General features: G+C 36.7%; 1 protein-coding gene across 1 annotated transcript in view; it reads left to right on the plus strand.

Annotated features, from left to right (window-relative positions):
• Nucleotides 1–12,015, plus strand: part of LOC139730747 (alpha-1,2-mannosyltransferase ALG9-like) — a 22,007-nt gene extending 9,992 nt beyond the window's left edge. Inside the window, exons 10-18 of the mRNA XM_071641609.1 lie at nt 268–373; nt 1,533–1,621; nt 3,313–3,432; nt 5,469–5,540; nt 6,629–6,758; nt 8,272–8,419; nt 9,025–9,154; nt 9,743–9,873; nt 11,832–12,015. Of these exons, the coding sequence (XP_071497710.1) occupies nt 268–373; nt 1,533–1,621; nt 3,313–3,432; nt 5,469–5,540; nt 6,629–6,758; nt 8,272–8,419; nt 9,025–9,154; nt 9,743–9,873; nt 11,832–12,015 (1,110 nt within the window). The remainder of the gene's footprint in view (nt 1–267; nt 374–1,532; nt 1,622–3,312; nt 3,433–5,468; nt 5,541–6,628; nt 6,759–8,271; nt 8,420–9,024; nt 9,155–9,742; nt 9,874–11,831) is intronic.
• Nucleotides 12,016–17,350: the final 5,335 nt, after the last annotated feature.

The following is a 17,350-nucleotide window of genomic DNA, read 5'->3' on the forward strand; positions in this document are numbered from 1 at the left end:
TTTTTGGTTTGAGGGCTCCAGCTACAAGCACACAATTGCTTCCTAGGAGTCCTGGCATGTATTTGTTTGTTGTTGTTTTTTGTAATGACCTGTAAGTTGTATATTGTTTTATATTTTGCCAAATAAATGAATGAATGAATATTAATTCACATATGCTGCAATGGTGGGTGTCTGGATGTGTTAAGATATATGCCTCATACATTATAGCTCTGTCAAATCCAAATGTGTGACAATCTTGTTTTTGTTTTTCTTAAATTGATTTCTCAGATTCCCCAGGTCCTGATAGATACATACATGTATGGAAAGCTGGTGATTGCACCTCTCAATATTGTTTTATACAATGTGTTCAGTGAACATGGCCCAGACTTATATGGTAAGATCAAAGAATAATTGAATCTACCTTCTTGTAGTTTTAATTATCCATATTATTTACAGATGTGAAATGCTGTACTTCAGGGACATAACCTGATTCATAAGCACTTTGGATTAGAAAATGACCAACAAACACATTTATAGATATAATGTGAATGTTGAATGTAATTGTTGTTAATGAAACTGTCAGCTGGTTGTACGATAGAAAATGAAAAAGTGTCTTGATTTCCTGTTGGTGCAATTCTTTCATTGCTAAAGCTTTCTTCATTGTCCATTGATGACAACATTTCAATGTGCTGTGATTGCAACCTAAGAGAGATTGATTTCATATATTTCATCTGTTGTCACAGCACCGTTAGAAAATTAGAATTTTCTTTCCTATGTGGCATCTTGAAAGATCCATTGGACACAAAACTATCAGGATTTGATAAAATTTCTTTTAAAAAAAAATCAAGCTTGAAAACCTCAAACCAGCTGGACTTTGCATTCTGGTCTTTCCATGTTACATACGTTCACCACTAAGTCTAGAAATGGTATAAAACACAATGTTCAATAGAATTTTAGAGCTGTTATCTTCTCATCAAATTTAGGCCATTCAATTGAAAAACAACAAAGCTTCAATGAGCATTCATGATTTGACCTTCACATTGTTAGTACATAGATTTCTGTCCAGTGTTACATGCGTTACTCCAAAATTTGTCATTTTGGGGTAAATTCTGATGGATTGCTTGTTTGAAGCAATTTTGGGGCAAAGTTACCTCTCATTTTCTAGGAGATCATATTGTATTGGGGGTAGTGCACATTGGAAACAAAAAATAAAGCGACATCCCTGAAAAATACCCTTTGACTGTGGAAATGCCCATTTTTGTAACATCCTCATGTGACATACGTACTACTGGCTGGTGAAAAAAAAAAATACACAGTTAAGAGTCATACTACCTACCATATTGATAGTAAGCATTTTTGTTTGTTTGTTGCTTGTTTTGCTTTTGTTTTTCATTTTTTCATTTCTTTAAAGAGATTGACTGAGCTTGTAACAAACTTGGTAGGAATTTGTCAGATTGTTTCCTTTTAAGCTGGAAAAAAACAACAAAAACAAAACACATTCTTCGGATTAGCTGTAGAGGAGTCTGTTTTTGAATATTGTTTTGATCTTTCAGGGGTGGAGTCCTGGACATTTTATTTCTTGAATGGGTTTCTCAATTTCAACATTGTCTTCCCACTTGCCCTCATAGCTCTTCCTCTGGCAGTGAGTATGATCGTCACATATTGTGTAATACCTTAACCTACTTTGACTCACATCAGTAAATGTTTCTATACGTGAAGAATATATTTTGAATTTTAATGACTATGAAAATGAATGGAGTTGCAGTGTGGACAAACTAGAATGTTTCTATAAATGAAAAATGTATTTTGAATTTTAATGATTATGAAGGTGAATGGAGTTGCGGTGTGGCCAAATTAGAAAGTCTTTGCAACCAAGCCTTATTTCTTGGAAAATTTACTTGTAAAATCAGGTGTTACGTAGGGAAAATGTGATGGATAAAGTGAAACAATTTAGAAGACAAGGCAGAATGGCTGAAGGCCTTGGACTATTTTGTAGTTTCCTCATAAAGTTCTGGGACACTTAAACATGTCTAAGTCTGTTGTGTACATTGCTACTTTGCACCTCTTTTAACCTGTTGAGGACGAGTCCCAAGTATACTTGGGCAAGTATCTATGGGAAATGCGTGTTGTAGCAAAATCAGCCCATCCTCAACCGGTTAAATACATTTGGACATGCTTTTTGGTTAATTTTGGTTTCATCAGGTCGGGAGGGAGACTGAAGGTTTTTAAACCTCGTAGTCTTTAGGTTGACTCTCTTCAAACCCAGGCAGCCTGGTAGGGCATACCCAAGATTGTAATATATGTGCCTCTTTCTGTCTGTGATCTGAATATATTTATCCTTGATTTGCTCATGAGCTTGAACTGTTTTTCTTGACAATTTGCTAAACTAAATTCAATTATAATGAAAGGGTTTAAAATTGACCAAAAGTCTTGTGACCATGCAATCATGAAGATCACCTACTCCTTATCTTTCATGCAGCATTGAAACAAACTGATTTTACCCAGCCAGCAGGATAAGAAAGTCATAAAGAAGTTGCATCTCATGAGAAGATGTAAAATGAATGATCTCTGCAGGTAGTTTGCAGTCACATTTTGACACACCCAGGGCTGCTAGCATCCCCACATCAAACTCAGGGAGGTTCCTAAGAGCAATCAGGAAGACACTTGTGTGTTATATGCATCTCAATGGACAAATGAAATTCTCAAATCAGGAAGCTTTTTATATGCTCCTGTCAGGACATGAAGGGATGTCTTGGTTTTCAGGAAGCCCCTGCAGGATCAGGGAGTCTCAGCAGCTCATCACCTCCTCTTGTGTGTTTATAATTTTGTTGATTGATTGATTGATTGATTGATTGATTGATTGATTGATTGATTGATTGATTGATTGATTGATCGATCGATTCATCCTTTCATTGGATTGATTGATTGATTAATTGATTGATGGATTGATGGATGGATGGATGGATGGATGGATTGATTGATTGATTGATTGATTGATTGATTGATCGATTCATCCTTTCATTGGATTGATTGATTGATTAATTGATTGATGGAGTGATGGATGGATGGATGGATTGATTGATTGATTGATTGATTGATTGATTGATTGATCGATCGATTCATCCTTTCATTGGATTGATTGATTGATTGATTGATTGATGGATGGATGGATGGATGGCTGGATTGATTGATTGATTGATTGATTGATTGATTGATTGATTGATTGATTGATCGATCGATTGATTATTTGTAGATGTTTGTGTACTGGGTGACAAACGGTAGTATCGTTGAGTGATTGAATGATAAATTGTATATGCATTTGTTTGTTTGTAGATGTTTGTAAACTGGGTGTCAAACAGCAGTGTGGTAGGCAACAAGAAAGCCATCCCTCTCTGGCTCACCATGTCATCCTTCTACATCTGGTGCCTCATCTTCTTCACCAGACCTCACAAGGTGAGTGAACTCATAACCTCTTTGAAAGTGTTCCTATAAAGGTCAGAGGTCATATTGTTCTTTACCATGATCTTCATTAACTTGTAGACCATTGAGATCGTTTGCCTGGTCCCCTTGAGTCAAATTCAGTTGATATTCTGCCACTGAGAAACTACAGAGAATTTGGGGTGGCAGTACTGCCACATAATGAGGGTATTACTATTTAAGCCAATGATGATGATAACTTGACTGAGAAAACGTATAGATGAATTTGATATGAATATATTTTATTGGAATAACAAATTGGTGCTGTCATTGTCTTGTTTCCAGCGTTCCACATCTTACAAGCTTGGCTTTTTAGTGGAACACTGTTTCCGTTGTTATGATTACGTACTTTTTTTTTTTTGTTACCATGACAAAGTGTGCATTTTTTCTTTTTTTATGACATCATTCGTGCATATACTTTAAATTGTATTAAAAAAACAAACAAAAAAACCTGTCCTTATCAGATGAATGAAAGACAAATTGACAACTTACACCACTTTGAATCATGTTTTCTTTTTCTTTTTTGATGATGGAAATAAACGTTATATTGAATTGAATTGGAAAGAAAAAACAAGTACATGTCTACCGTCTAAAAGTTATGTCATACAAATTCTGCCACTTTTGTCAAAGTCACTTGCAATTGTACCAAATTTTAAATTTTCCACACTAATGTAGCTCATGGGAAAGTGCCGGTGAAACAGCTGAAGTTGTAAATCTGGTTCTATAGACTCTTTATATGCTGTGATGTTCCCTATAGACAATGCTTGTAGCACTTCTTGTGCAAAGTTGCCCTTCATGAAACCAAAAATTAAGGAATTATTATAAATGATTATCTACAGTATGAATTTGTTACCTTCGGAGTAAATCCAGCGGAATGCACTACAGTGCACTACCGTTATAACGAACACGGTTATAACGAAATTTCGTTATCACGAAGTAAAACTAATGGTCCCAAAATTATCCCCATTAAAGTCTATGGTACAAAATTCGCTTATAACGAACACGGTTATAGCGAAATTTTCGTTATAATGAACGTCTTTTCCGAGCACCACTGACAAAGAAAAACAAAAGAAATGTGCTCCGTTATAACGAAATGCTGATCGCTTCCGAAAATACGTAGCGGAACAAGCATTATAGCATCTCTGATTGGGCGAGCGCTTCACATCACTGTGCGGTCAGTCCGTGTGTCCCGCATTCTTTCTCTCTCTTTTTTCTTTGATTTGCAAACCTTTGGAATAACAAACCTTATCTTATTGTCGGATTAAAAAACCTTCGGAACTGTGAATTTTTTTCATTTTTTTTTCATTTACAAACCTTCGGAATGACGAAACTCATTTCATTTTTCGATCAACGAGTCTTCGGAAAACGAAGAATATATTCATATCTAAATTATGAACTTTAGGAATAACGAATCGTCAGAAGAGCAAAGCTTCAAAATAATGAACAAACCTTCGGAATCCCAGGAATGGTGACACTTCGGAATAAAGAGCCTTTCGGAGTAAAGAACTTACTAAGAAATGAATCTTTGGAATAGCGAACTGTATATTGGAATCCTAAACCGTCATTTTCTATACGACTTATTGTGTGACGATAAACCATTATGCTCTCTTTTAAATGAAATATTCAAACGAAATTGAAAAGGTACCATCCCATTTCACATAGCTTTCCAATGTATGATGAGTATTCAACAAACATAATATGATATATGCGTGGTTTCCTTGTTTTTGTTATATATTGTATTTGTTCGGTTATAACAAAATTTCGTTATAACGAAAGAAAACGGCCGGTCCCGAGCATTTCGTTATATAGGGAGTGCACTGTATATGCAATATTAAGTTAGATCTATGCACAATATTTTGATTTCTGATTCATCTCTTTTCAAAAGCTATAGGTAAAATACATATCTGGTGCTTATACTGACAATGAGACATGCTTGTGATGATGTGCTATGGTGTTTCATGATGTCTTATAATGTCTTATGATGTCTCCTGATGTCTTTCTGTGTTTGGCAGGAGGAGAGGTTCCTCTTCCCGGTCTATCCTCTAATCTGTCTGGGAGGGGGTGTGGCAGTCTCAGCTGGACAGGTTGGTTACCTCTGTATTCTCTCACCATAGAACATATTTTATTCACTAGGTGTTTTCACATCAGCCCGATAAAAATCTAAGCTCGAGATATTTTTCGCGATTGCGAATTAGCGCGCTATTTCATTTCTTATTCACATCAGCCCGAAGAAAATTAGCCCGAAATTTTTTCGAGCTTATTCGACAGCTGAGCATGTGCAAACAGCATCAGTAATGTGTGCAATTTCAAAAATTCCTCATGATTTGTGTGCAGTTTGCCTCGATCGATCGGGTCACACACGCTAGACATGATGGGATGCATCGCACTAATTTCTCGAGTCGTTTTCACATTATCAAATAGCGCGCTACTATCCCGCTCTTTCAGAAATTTCCCGAGTTGGACTCAAGAAATTTTTTCGACCAGAGCGATACAATTAGGGCGCTAATTTGTGTTCACATTATCAAATAGCGCGCTATTTCGTGATCGGGTTAATTTCCCAAGTCAGAAAATAGCACGCTATTTCGAAACATCGGGCTGATGTGAAAACGCCTAGTGTGTCTTCCAATGCGCCTGCTAGCCACATTATGTTAATAGCATGTGTGCACAGATGGTATCTTATGAATGATATGTTAATCTCGTCTTCAGGTAGTTGACTGTTTCTGGAATGTATTCAAATTCTATGCTTGCTTCGTTCACAGAACATTGCCTACATTGTACATTTGTAAACAACCAAAAAGCTTGCTAAATTTTTCTGTACACTGCAGATTTTAGGGTAGACTGTGAAGATTGGTTTGTTGGGTAATGATTAAAGTGTCTGCTGTAAAGATTTTAGTGTTCACTGTAACAATTTAGTGTACTCTGGAAATTTTAATGTGTACTGTAGAGATCAAAGTGTAGGCTGTGAAGACTTTATGTCAAGTGAAGATTCAAGTTTCCACTACGAAAATTTAATTGTACACTGTAAAAAGTTTTGCCATAAACTTTGATGCTTTTATAGTAGACACATAGAGACTGGTGTTTCAGTCATGCCCTGCCCTGATCTGTTTGTCACACTTGAGTCCCACTGATTCCACTAAAATCCAGCTTGATTCTACCACCACCTGTCTTGCAGAAATTATACCACCGGATCTTCACACCCCATCTCTCTCAGCATTACACCTACTCCTCCAACCACCTGGCTCTCGCTTTCTCCTTCCTCTTTGGCACACTTTCCCTCTTGCGATCCGGAATGCTCTTCTATGGTAATTCTTTGAATCATCCTCCAGTTTAGCTGAGTGTCCATGGGGTTCTTGATCTCTGATAGTTTGGGTGTAATATGAATTGCCCTGCCATCTTATTGAGACTTGACTAGTTGTGTTGGCCACATTCTTTCCATGTCATTACCTCTTTACAATTAACCCGTTGAGGATGAGTCCCGAGTATACTTGAGCAAGTGTCTGTGGGAAATGCGTGTTGTAGCAGTAGCAAAATCAGTCCATCCTCAATAGGTTAAAATATCTTTAACAAAGTCAACATTCTGTATGTAGTATGTTGTGTCTTCAGAGCAGACAAATTTGTCTCATCAATCACACAAATTTTGTTTTAGGTCGTTTGTGTCTCGCACATTTTGAATTAAAATGCTAAAAGCCACACTCAATGAGAGAATGAATCCTTAGTATGTCACGTTTATGTACACTGACTATGATCACCCAATTATGTAACAGATATGCTGTGTAGTTATTTCTGAACACGATATGGAGCATATTGTTTTAGTCATTCGCGGCTATTTTCTCTTTGCAAAATGGGATTGTAATAGAAGAAATCTCACTAGAATGTTGTGCTGGTCATGTACATAACCAAGCAAAACTGCCACATGAGAATGAGTTATTACAGTAGTTTAGCAAAGTAATCCTTAATGCACCCATCTACTTGGTTGTATTTTTCAAGCCTATTTCAAAAGTGCTTGACTAAACCTCCCCCCCCCCCAAAAAAAAAAAAAAAAAAAAGAAAGAAAGAAAGAAAGAAAAAGAGTACAAACAAACACAAAAAATTGTAATTTGTCAGTAATGAGAGTAAGATAACCCACCAAGGTGGAATTAAAGTTAAAGTTCTACTGGAATGTCATAGTTACCAGGGCGGATCCAGGAATTCCATGGAGGGCAAAAAAATATTCCTGGTGCCACTTCTGGGTTTGATCAGCTGACAAGCAAAAAAAAAAGGCTCCCATTCATTTTGTTTTGTTTTGTTTGTTTGTTTGTTTCTTGTGCCACTTTCGGGTATCATCAGCTGACAAGCAAAAAACTACAAAGTGCCACTGCAATAGAAAATTAAAGGGGGTGTACATGCCCCCTTTCATTTGCTTCTTTTTATTTCTTTTATTTTCAGAAAAAAAAGTTAAGGTCTGCCACTGGATACACATTGGAAATGAAGAAGAGTACTTGACCCCAATTTATTGCCAGTTAATTTCATAATGTGTGTGCTAATTGGCACATAAAATTTCCCAGCAGATTTACAAATACCAACCAGAGAACAAAGTACATGTTGTCAGATGAGAATGATTATGGCGTTAAGTTGCCACTAAAGCCATAGTGTTCGAGGCACCTTAATGCCCTTTTACTTCTCAGCCGACGACTTTGGAAGAGGGAAGGTGTATATAAGAGTTACTAGTCAAATGAATACAGGTGTAAACCAATGACAGTTAAGTATTGATCACAGATTAGTGTGAGCTTGGCATCAAATGCACAATCTAATATCAGCCTACCTTCTTCCCTTCAGCCTACCACGCCCCCTTGGACCTGTACCCCCAGCTAGGAGCCATCGCTGGTAGTCCAGAGATCCACACACTGTCATCTGATAAAGTAGTCAATGTGTGTGTAGGCAAGGAATGGTATCGGTTCCCTAGCAGCTTCTTCCTACCAGACAAGTGAGTTTTATTCTCTTCTCTGAGATTCTCTCATTTCAGAGCAAATACAGCTGTGAAGTCATTTCCAATTATTGAAAGCTTTGTCCAAAACTGAAATTATTAAAGAAGTTTTTAGAGACAATCAATCTCACATAGATTAAATTTGTACAGTTACGAAGGGGAAAAAAACAGCAGTGACACTAGCATACATGTGATGTTGTGCTGCTTTCAAATCAGTCTACATTCATTCAGACCAGAATTGAAATGAACTCTTGAGAAATTAAATCTGGTTGCTAGCAAAATATCATTTGGATGTTGTTTTATTTGCAATTTTGCAAAAGTAACAATTTCAATTGCATTGTCAATTCAATTGCAATCAATTATTTTCACAGATTCGTGACAATTTAGTAATTTCAGTGTTTATGTGGTATTAGGTGGATGATATGAAGGTGAAGTAAGTGCACACAGAAACCACAATGTGTAACAGGTAAAAGTATCAACCTAAAGGTGAAGAAATGTTCATTCTCAAATGATCATTCTGTCAAAACTTCACACAATTGATTTCTCTCAAAACTTACATTTTGTCCATTTTTGTCTCATGGACCATTATTTGTTTTTGTTTTCAGTTGGAGATTGCAGTTTATTGAGTCAGAGTTCAGAGGTCAGCTTCCCAAACCATACAGCCTTGGACCAGACGCTACGGTCATCATCCCCAGTGATATGAATGATCTTAACAAGGAAGAAACGTCCAGATATGTGAGTCACATTCTTCAACGACATCTAGAAAACTTTTTATGTACAGTTAAGGCAGACTGAACAGACTTAATTATTCACTACCTGTTTCATAGCATGTGATAAAAAATGTATTTGCCGTTTTTAGAGCACATTCAGTTTGGGATTGCAGTTCTTTGATGTGTGTGGAGAAATCCCAGGTCTGTATTGACCACTGATTTAGCAAACTTCCTGTAAACCCCCACCATTATCCGAAAAACAAAACAAAATACAAATCTTTGTTACTACTTAATATCGATACCCATATACAGTGATTGGTTAAGTTTTGTTTCATACTGCTTATTTAGTTTTCTTTTACCTTAAGATGCATTATCATCATCATTATTTTGTTGGATTGTTAGTGATTCTTTTGCCCAAGTACCAAAATAGATTGAATTGAATTGAATTGAATTGAGGTTAAACTTATCCATGATCTGAAGATGCTAAACTTGCTGGATGTTTGGTTGAGAAAAGAATTCCTGTCCTACCTGTAAACAGACATCATAGTCCTCCACATTTGTTGCGTGATATTCATTTATCAACGAGTGGATTCATGCTTCTCACCTTTCGTAGATTGATATTTCCAAGTGCCATTACCTCATCGACCTGGATCTTCCAAAAGAGTCACCACGGGAACCACGTTACTCCAACCGAACCGATGAATGGCAGATCATTGCTAACCAGGGCTTCATGGATGCTTCGATGTAAGTTTCTCATTACTCCTTGTGGAAATCAAAATTCTACACTGTCACAACAGGCTGGAAGAAAAGACTTTATATTTGGGGGTCTATATACAATTGTTATTTCCAAGACAAAAAATTTGGGATTAAATTTCAATCTAAGATATTGCCATGAAATGATGGCAAATATTTCTATGTGAAGTTCTGGAATATATCTTTTTATTTTTGTAAAAGATAGTAGATGGTGTGTAATTGTGCTGTAGTAAATATTAAAGGACAAGTTCACCTTCATAGACATGTGGGTTGAGTGAATGCAGCAATATTAGTAGAACACATCAGTGAGAGTTTGAGCAAAATCGGACAATCCGTTAAAAAGTTATGAATTTTTGAAGTTTCTGCTCAGTCACGGCTGGATGAAAAGACTACTATAGCTTGTGATGTCACATGAGTACAACGATATAAAGAAAGAATAAAGAAAATTCAACATATTTCCATTTTTTTCGCATAACAAAAGAACACTCGACTTCTCTCTTTCAGAAGGCAGGGGGAATAATATTTACCCTTAACATACATCAGTAGCAAGTCGAAGAAACGTGCACTTTATTCAAAAAGTAAAGTTTTGTGAAATTCTCTTTTTATTTTCCTTATAGCGTTGTACGCATGTGACATCATACTCTGTAGTAGTCTTCTCTTCCAGCAGTGACTGCACAGATACTTAAAATATTCGTAACTTTTGAACGGATTGTCCTATTTTCCTCAAACTTTCACTGATGTGTTCTACTAATATTGCTGCATTCTCTCAATCCTTATGTATATTGAAGGTGGACTTGTCCTTTAAGTACATGTAGGTGGAATGTTGGTTGCTTTCAGACTGATAAGGGCAGTATTGCATACTACTGAAAGCATTTACACCTTTTTGCAAGTATGATTTCAAAGGAATGTTTGTCATATCTCACAAATGGTGTAATGGTGCTAACAGTGAATAATTCCTGATAATGTCTGCGCCTTTGAATGTTTCTAAAAGAGATATGTGGTGCTATACAAATGCTGTGGATCATCATCATCATCACAATGTATGAAATATAGTGAACTTAACATCAAGTCGTTGGAACTGGAGAAAATGTTCAAGTTAAGTGATATTCAACTTTCAGTCAAGTCAATTTTTTACATGTTTTTTTTTATTTTTTATTTTTTTATTCTTTTTGAATTTATAACTGCTATTGAAGCATAATCCAGTTGTATGTTGTTACCTAAGCGTAAACTTTACCCATGAATTGTGTACTCTTCCCCTTGTGTTATTTCAGTTAATAGGCCGGAAAAAGAAAAACAATGTACCCGCCACCACCACCACCACAAATGATAATAATAATAATGATAATAATAATAATAATAATAATAATAATAATAATAATAATAATAATAATAATAATAATAATAATAATAATAATAATAATAATAATGATAATAATAGTAATAATAATGATAATGATAATGATAATAATAATAATAATAATAATAATGATAATGATAATGATAATGATAATGATAATAATAATAATGATAATAATAATAACAATAATAATAATAATAATAATAACAATAATAATAACAATAATAATACTAATATTTATAAAGAAAAAAGATTAACTTCAACTTTCACAATTGAATTCCACATTCAAGTGAAAGTGGCTTGATTTTCTAATTTGACTCTGCTTGGCTGTTTTGATGAGATTTTATTTATTTTTTTTTTTTTTACATGAATGGATAAGGGAAAAATTAAGGACTTAATCCGACTTCTGGTAAGTGGATATTCTGCTCACTTGTGTAAGGTTATGTGTAGATGTGATGGGACCAATAGTGAATAGTTTTCATACACACATTGCCACCTGCTTTGCTGCATGCTTACTGCAGGTGAATTGAAAATCTGTGAGAAGCAAGTCACAAACTAATCTACTTTCTCCTGCTGTGTTGTTACACTCCAGCAGCTCATACAAATTTTGCAGAGCATTCTACATCCCGCTGTGCACGCGTCGTTACACCTACTTCCGAGGCTACAACATCTTGAAGACAAAGAGGAGGAAAACTGTACCAAAGCCAGGCCAGAAGAAAAAAAAGACGGTACAGCCGAAGAAAGCAAAAACGGAAGATGATGATGATGAACTATGATGCAGTCATTTCCCCATTGTTTGTGAGAAATAGAAATCAATATTTTTGTCATGATATGTGATTCTTGTATAAGAGATTAACAGGGTTAGGTGGGATAGCATCCCAAATTTGATGATTTGGAAGGCCAAAGTTTGCTGAGCCTGAAGCCCAGCAAACTTGCAGTCTGTCGACAGTTATAAATGCTACAAATGTTACAAATTGTGAACAATCAACCAGTCAGAGTCATGTGTGTGTATATTTATGTTTGACGACATTTTTGTCTACATTTTGAGGTTGTGGAATGTTGGTCTTTTGTTTCTAGTTTTTCTTTAATTTAGTTGTTGGGTTTTTGTCATCATGTGCTTTTCACAAAGCCATAATCCCTGTGAGGGATATCCAAGCATGTGACAAGGCTCTTTGCATTGTTGTGAGGTTGTAGCATGTCACATACATACACACACTCACAAATACACACTCTGCCAAATTTAGCCACATCTTGGGCAGTATGCCCACTATGTCTAATTGGTTTTTTGATAACTACATTGCATTTCAAGCTATCAGTGAGCCCCATCAATGCCTTTTAATATCATTATTTCATTGAAAAGCAAAGCAAAAGTCAGCCTACCTGCTCACTTGTTACTTGTTGAAATAATCCCAAACTGCAGCTCCGTTGAAGTTATACCAGGATGAACAATCCTTGTTGTGCGTCAACAAGGGTGCAGTGGTGCCATAATCGTAACCCACATATTTACAATAAATATACATACACACACTTCTTTTCAATGAGTGGATGCTCAAATCAATATGCCATTTCATCTTTGGATTAGGTAGCATCAAGATACCATCTGGCTGTACTTATAAGACAGATGTTGAATGGCACTTTAAAGAAGTGTGCATTGTGCTACAATGGGTATGTACTGTTCTTGCCTATGTTGCCATGGAAAACTTAAAGGGGAATTCATCTTTGGCAAATTGTGTGATGTTAATTGAATTTTACCGTACTCTTCATTTGCCTTGAAAAGGAAGTGTCATAAATGTCTGTTTTTTTTCGTGAGAAATGTAATTTGTACATCATAATCTACAAATCTCCCTAAGATCAGTTCTTTTGTAAAGAATTAAGTAAATAATGCTTTTCATTTGTTTCAAAGCAAATACCTGTATGAAGAACTTTTTATTGAAAAGAATCAAATTCTAGGGACCCAAAAAGCTTTATCAATAGTCCTTGGTCAGGCATACCCGAGGTATCAGATATTAACTCTTAAACATTGAAATTGTCCCAACTTTCTTGTCTGACATCTTTTCAGATTTCTTACTTCCCTCAGAACCATCCAATGCTATCAAACCATCACTTCTGTCACTAGAAAAGAATTGAAGAAAAAAAAAAAGAAACTCCTGTGTCGGGGACTATTCTTCTGAAGAGGCATTGTGCTTGTGAAAACAGTGTTGAATGATGTCTCACAGGGCCTTCTGTAACTCAAAACATGTATAATGAGCTGTGAATGGAATGAGAATACCCTCTACCACATAGATGGCATACTTTCTTGTCACACAACGACTTGTAGCCTTATACTGCACCAAATAATTGCTGGAATTACTGGGAAAAAAGGATAAGAGTGTCTTGCTAAAAGACATGTGCATCATGTATAGGACTTGTTGATTGGCAATCTGAATACAGTATCTCTCAGTGAGAATCATCATTTGTACTGCATGTATTATGATCCTGAAGCTTATTGGGCAAACTTGTGAAATAGGCCCCACCACTGCCTGTCCATACTAATACTACGGCAGCTTTTCTGTTATGTACTCGTGAATTCAGCCCCACTGTGAGGCGTTCAACGGTACATAAGCACAGCAATGGGGCTTTCTTCCACAGTGTAGTACTCGTGAGTACGGCTCTACCGAGCAGTGTTTACGCGTGATTGACACATCGGCAGGGCTGATTTTCACGACATAGTGTCTTTCGTCCTTTCTTCCCAGTCTTTTTTTTTCTTTCTTTGTTCTTTCTTTGCTTTCTCCTTTTTATTCTTGGAAGGACCTCCTAATGTCCCTTGACCATTAAAATTTCACCATGTACAACCTTTACCTAACTGTAACCCTACAGTTGAAACTTAACCTAACCTTGCTTGATAACGCATGGACAGTGGCGTATCTAGGGGGGGGGGCAAGGGGGGCACGTGCCCCGGGCGCCACTCCTTGGGGGCGCAAAAAACGAAAAAAAAAGCGAAGAAAAGAAGAAAAAAAAAAGAAAAAAAAAAACGAAGAAGAAGAAGAAGAAGAAGAAAAAAGAAAAAACTCGCCCGGAAGTGGGGGGGGGGGGGGGGGGGGGAAGAATGGTGGGGGGGGGGGGGGCAGAAAACCAAATCAAACAAGATTAAAACAAAACATGATGATGACGCGGACAAAATGACAATGTTTATTGTGTTCACACAAGAATTCCATGTTCCGTTAGCTGAAATACAAAAATTTTCAGCGCGCTCGCTGCGCTCGCTCGCCAAATATATATAAAAAAGAAGGTAAGAACAAAACTTGATGATGACGCGGACAAAATGACAATGTCTATTGTGTTCACACAATATGTCATTTAATATTTAGCAGGCAAAATGTTTCACTGAGCAGCGGCTGCAATTTCTTTCGTTCTGAAGCGATCGCCAATTGGATCAAAAGGCGCCAACGGTTTCGAACATACGGGGGGGGGGGGGGACGCAAAAAACCCCCCAAATCAAACAAGATAAGAACAAAACGCAATGATGACGCGGAAATATACAAATTTCGGCTCACTCGCTCGTACTAATTTAGAGTATTTTTTCAAGTCCTCAGTTTGGTGGTATAAATCGTTATCTATAAGGCCGTCACTATATCTTGATCAGAATTGTAAGATTTAATAAGCAAAAAATGACAAGAGTTCCATGTTTAGTAAGCTGAAATATAAAAATTTTCGGCTCGCTCGCTGCGCTCACTCGCCAAAATTTATCAAAAAAAGGAAGAAGAAGATAAGAACAAAACGTGACGATGACGCGGACAAAATGACAATGTCTATTGTGTTCACACATGTCATTTAATATTTAGCAGGCAAAGTGTTTCACTGAGCAGCGGCTGCATTTCTTTCGTTCTGAAGGCGATCGCCGATTGGATCAAAAGAGGACGCCAACGGTTTCGAACATGGGGGGGGGGCGCAAAAAAAAAACCAAATCAAAAAAGATAAGAACAAAACGTAATGATGACGCGGAAATATACAAATTTCGGCTTCAGTTTGTTGGTATAAATCGTTATCTATAAAGTCGTCACTATATCTTGATTAGAATTGTAAGATTTAATAAGCAAAAAATGACAAGAATTCCATGTTTTGTAAGCTGAAATACAAAACTTTTCGGCTCGCTCGCTGCGCTCGCTCGCCAAAATTTATACATATATATGAAAAAAGAGACATAAGAACAAAACGTGATGATGACGCAGAAATATACAAATTTCGGCTCACTCGCGCGCACTAATTTAGAGTATTTTTTTAAAACTCCTCACTTTGTTGGTATAAATCGTTATCTATAAGGCCGTCACTATATCTTGATTAGAATTGTAAGATTTAATAAGCAAAAAATGACAAGAATTCCATGTTTTGTAAGCTGAAATACAAAAATTTTCGGCTCGCTCGCTGCGCTCGCTCGCCAAAATTTATATATATTTATATATATATATATATATATATATATATATATATATATATATATATATATATAAAAGAGAGATAAGAACAAAACGTGATGATGACGCAGAAATATACAAATTTCGGCTCACTCGCGCGCACTAATTTAGAGTATTTTTTTAAGTCCTCAGTTTGTTGGTATAAATCGTTATCTATAAGGCCGTCACTATATCTTGATTAGAATTGTAAGATTTGATAAGCAAAAAATGACAAGAATTCCATGTTTTGTAAGCTGAAATACAAAAATTTTCGGCTCGCTCGCTGCGCTCGCTCGCCAAAATTTATCAAAATTCGCTACATTTAAATCACCCTCAAAAGACCCCTTTTAAGTGTTTGAAAAAAGCATATCATGTAGACTTTGTCTATCCAAAGTCCCTACCGGGATGGGGTTGGGGTTGAACACTTTTTCAGAAATTAGGGGCGCAATTTTCGTGCTTGCCCCGGGCGCCGTTTCCCCTAGATACGCCACTGCGCATGGATGTACTTGCACTGCGGTGGGGCTGATTTTATGACTTTGCCACTTATTGTGTTCACTGCTCTCTATACATGTACAGTGGAACCTTGTTATATAGAGGTCGGATATTTAAAAAAACCAACAACCTCATAACAAGGCGATGATTTTTCATTACCCAACACTTTATATTTGTTTCTTCTTGTACCCTGATATAGAGACAGATCTGTACAATAGTAACAAGGTAATTGTCATGGTTAATAAGTTCCCCTACATCTAAGTTTCTTAAACGTCTGGAAGATCATGGTTACAGTAATCTGGTGTTCTGTGATTCTATTAGTTTCTATAAGATTTTGTAAAACTCCAAATGCCCTGCAAACAAATAAATATACACACTACTACAGCCTTGCCTTCCATGTACCAATCTGTGTCTGTCTTGCCAAATAAGGGCTTCCCCTTCAGTATCCTCACATTACACTCTCTATCAGTACAGTGGAAGCTCAGGAAGTAAACTTGAAGATAGCGAGATACCTCATACGTAATTTTGCAGGTCTCATTCCTGTTATACAGTGTACTCCCGTTGTAACGAAGTCCTCGAACCAGCAATTTTCTTTGGTTATATTGAAATTTCGTTATAACCAAACAGTCATACTGAGTGTATAAACGTATACAGATGATAATTTTGGGACCTGATTTTGATTTCGTTGTAACGAGAACTTTTTTATAACCTTGTTCGTTATAACGGGAGTGCACTGTATTCTTTTTTCAATTTTTAGGGCCCAATGTTAAGTTTTTATGGCGCGTTTCGATTATGGCTCATTACTTTTGATCCCTTTGTCCGTTTGTGACCAAACTTGGATGGTAAATGTCCCTTAGGGTGTTGAAGGTCACCACAAGGTCAAAGGTCATAAGCAGGTCAATTAACTTCTGGGAGTTACAAAAAATATTAATTCCTTGTACGCGAATGGGCGAGACACAATTTGGCGATTGCCTTGTTGTGTATCTGGTCTCTCAGCCTCTAATCTTCAATTTCGTTCGTCTTTCAGTCAAGCTTTTTCTGTGTGTTTCTCTCTCTCTCTCTCTCTCTCTCACACACACACACACACGCACACACACACACACACACACACACACATACACACACACATACACACACACACACGCACACACGCACACACACACACACACATACAGACACTGTGCTGTCT

The sequence above is a fragment of the Diadema antillarum genome, unplaced genomic scaffold, assembly GCF_040938485.1.
Source record: "Diadema antillarum isolate AM-2024a unplaced genomic scaffold, OU_Dant_1.0 seq00000333_RagTag, whole genome shotgun sequence".
NCBI classification, from domain to species: Eukaryota; Metazoa; Echinodermata; class Echinoidea; order Diadematoida; family Diadematidae; genus Diadema; species Diadema antillarum.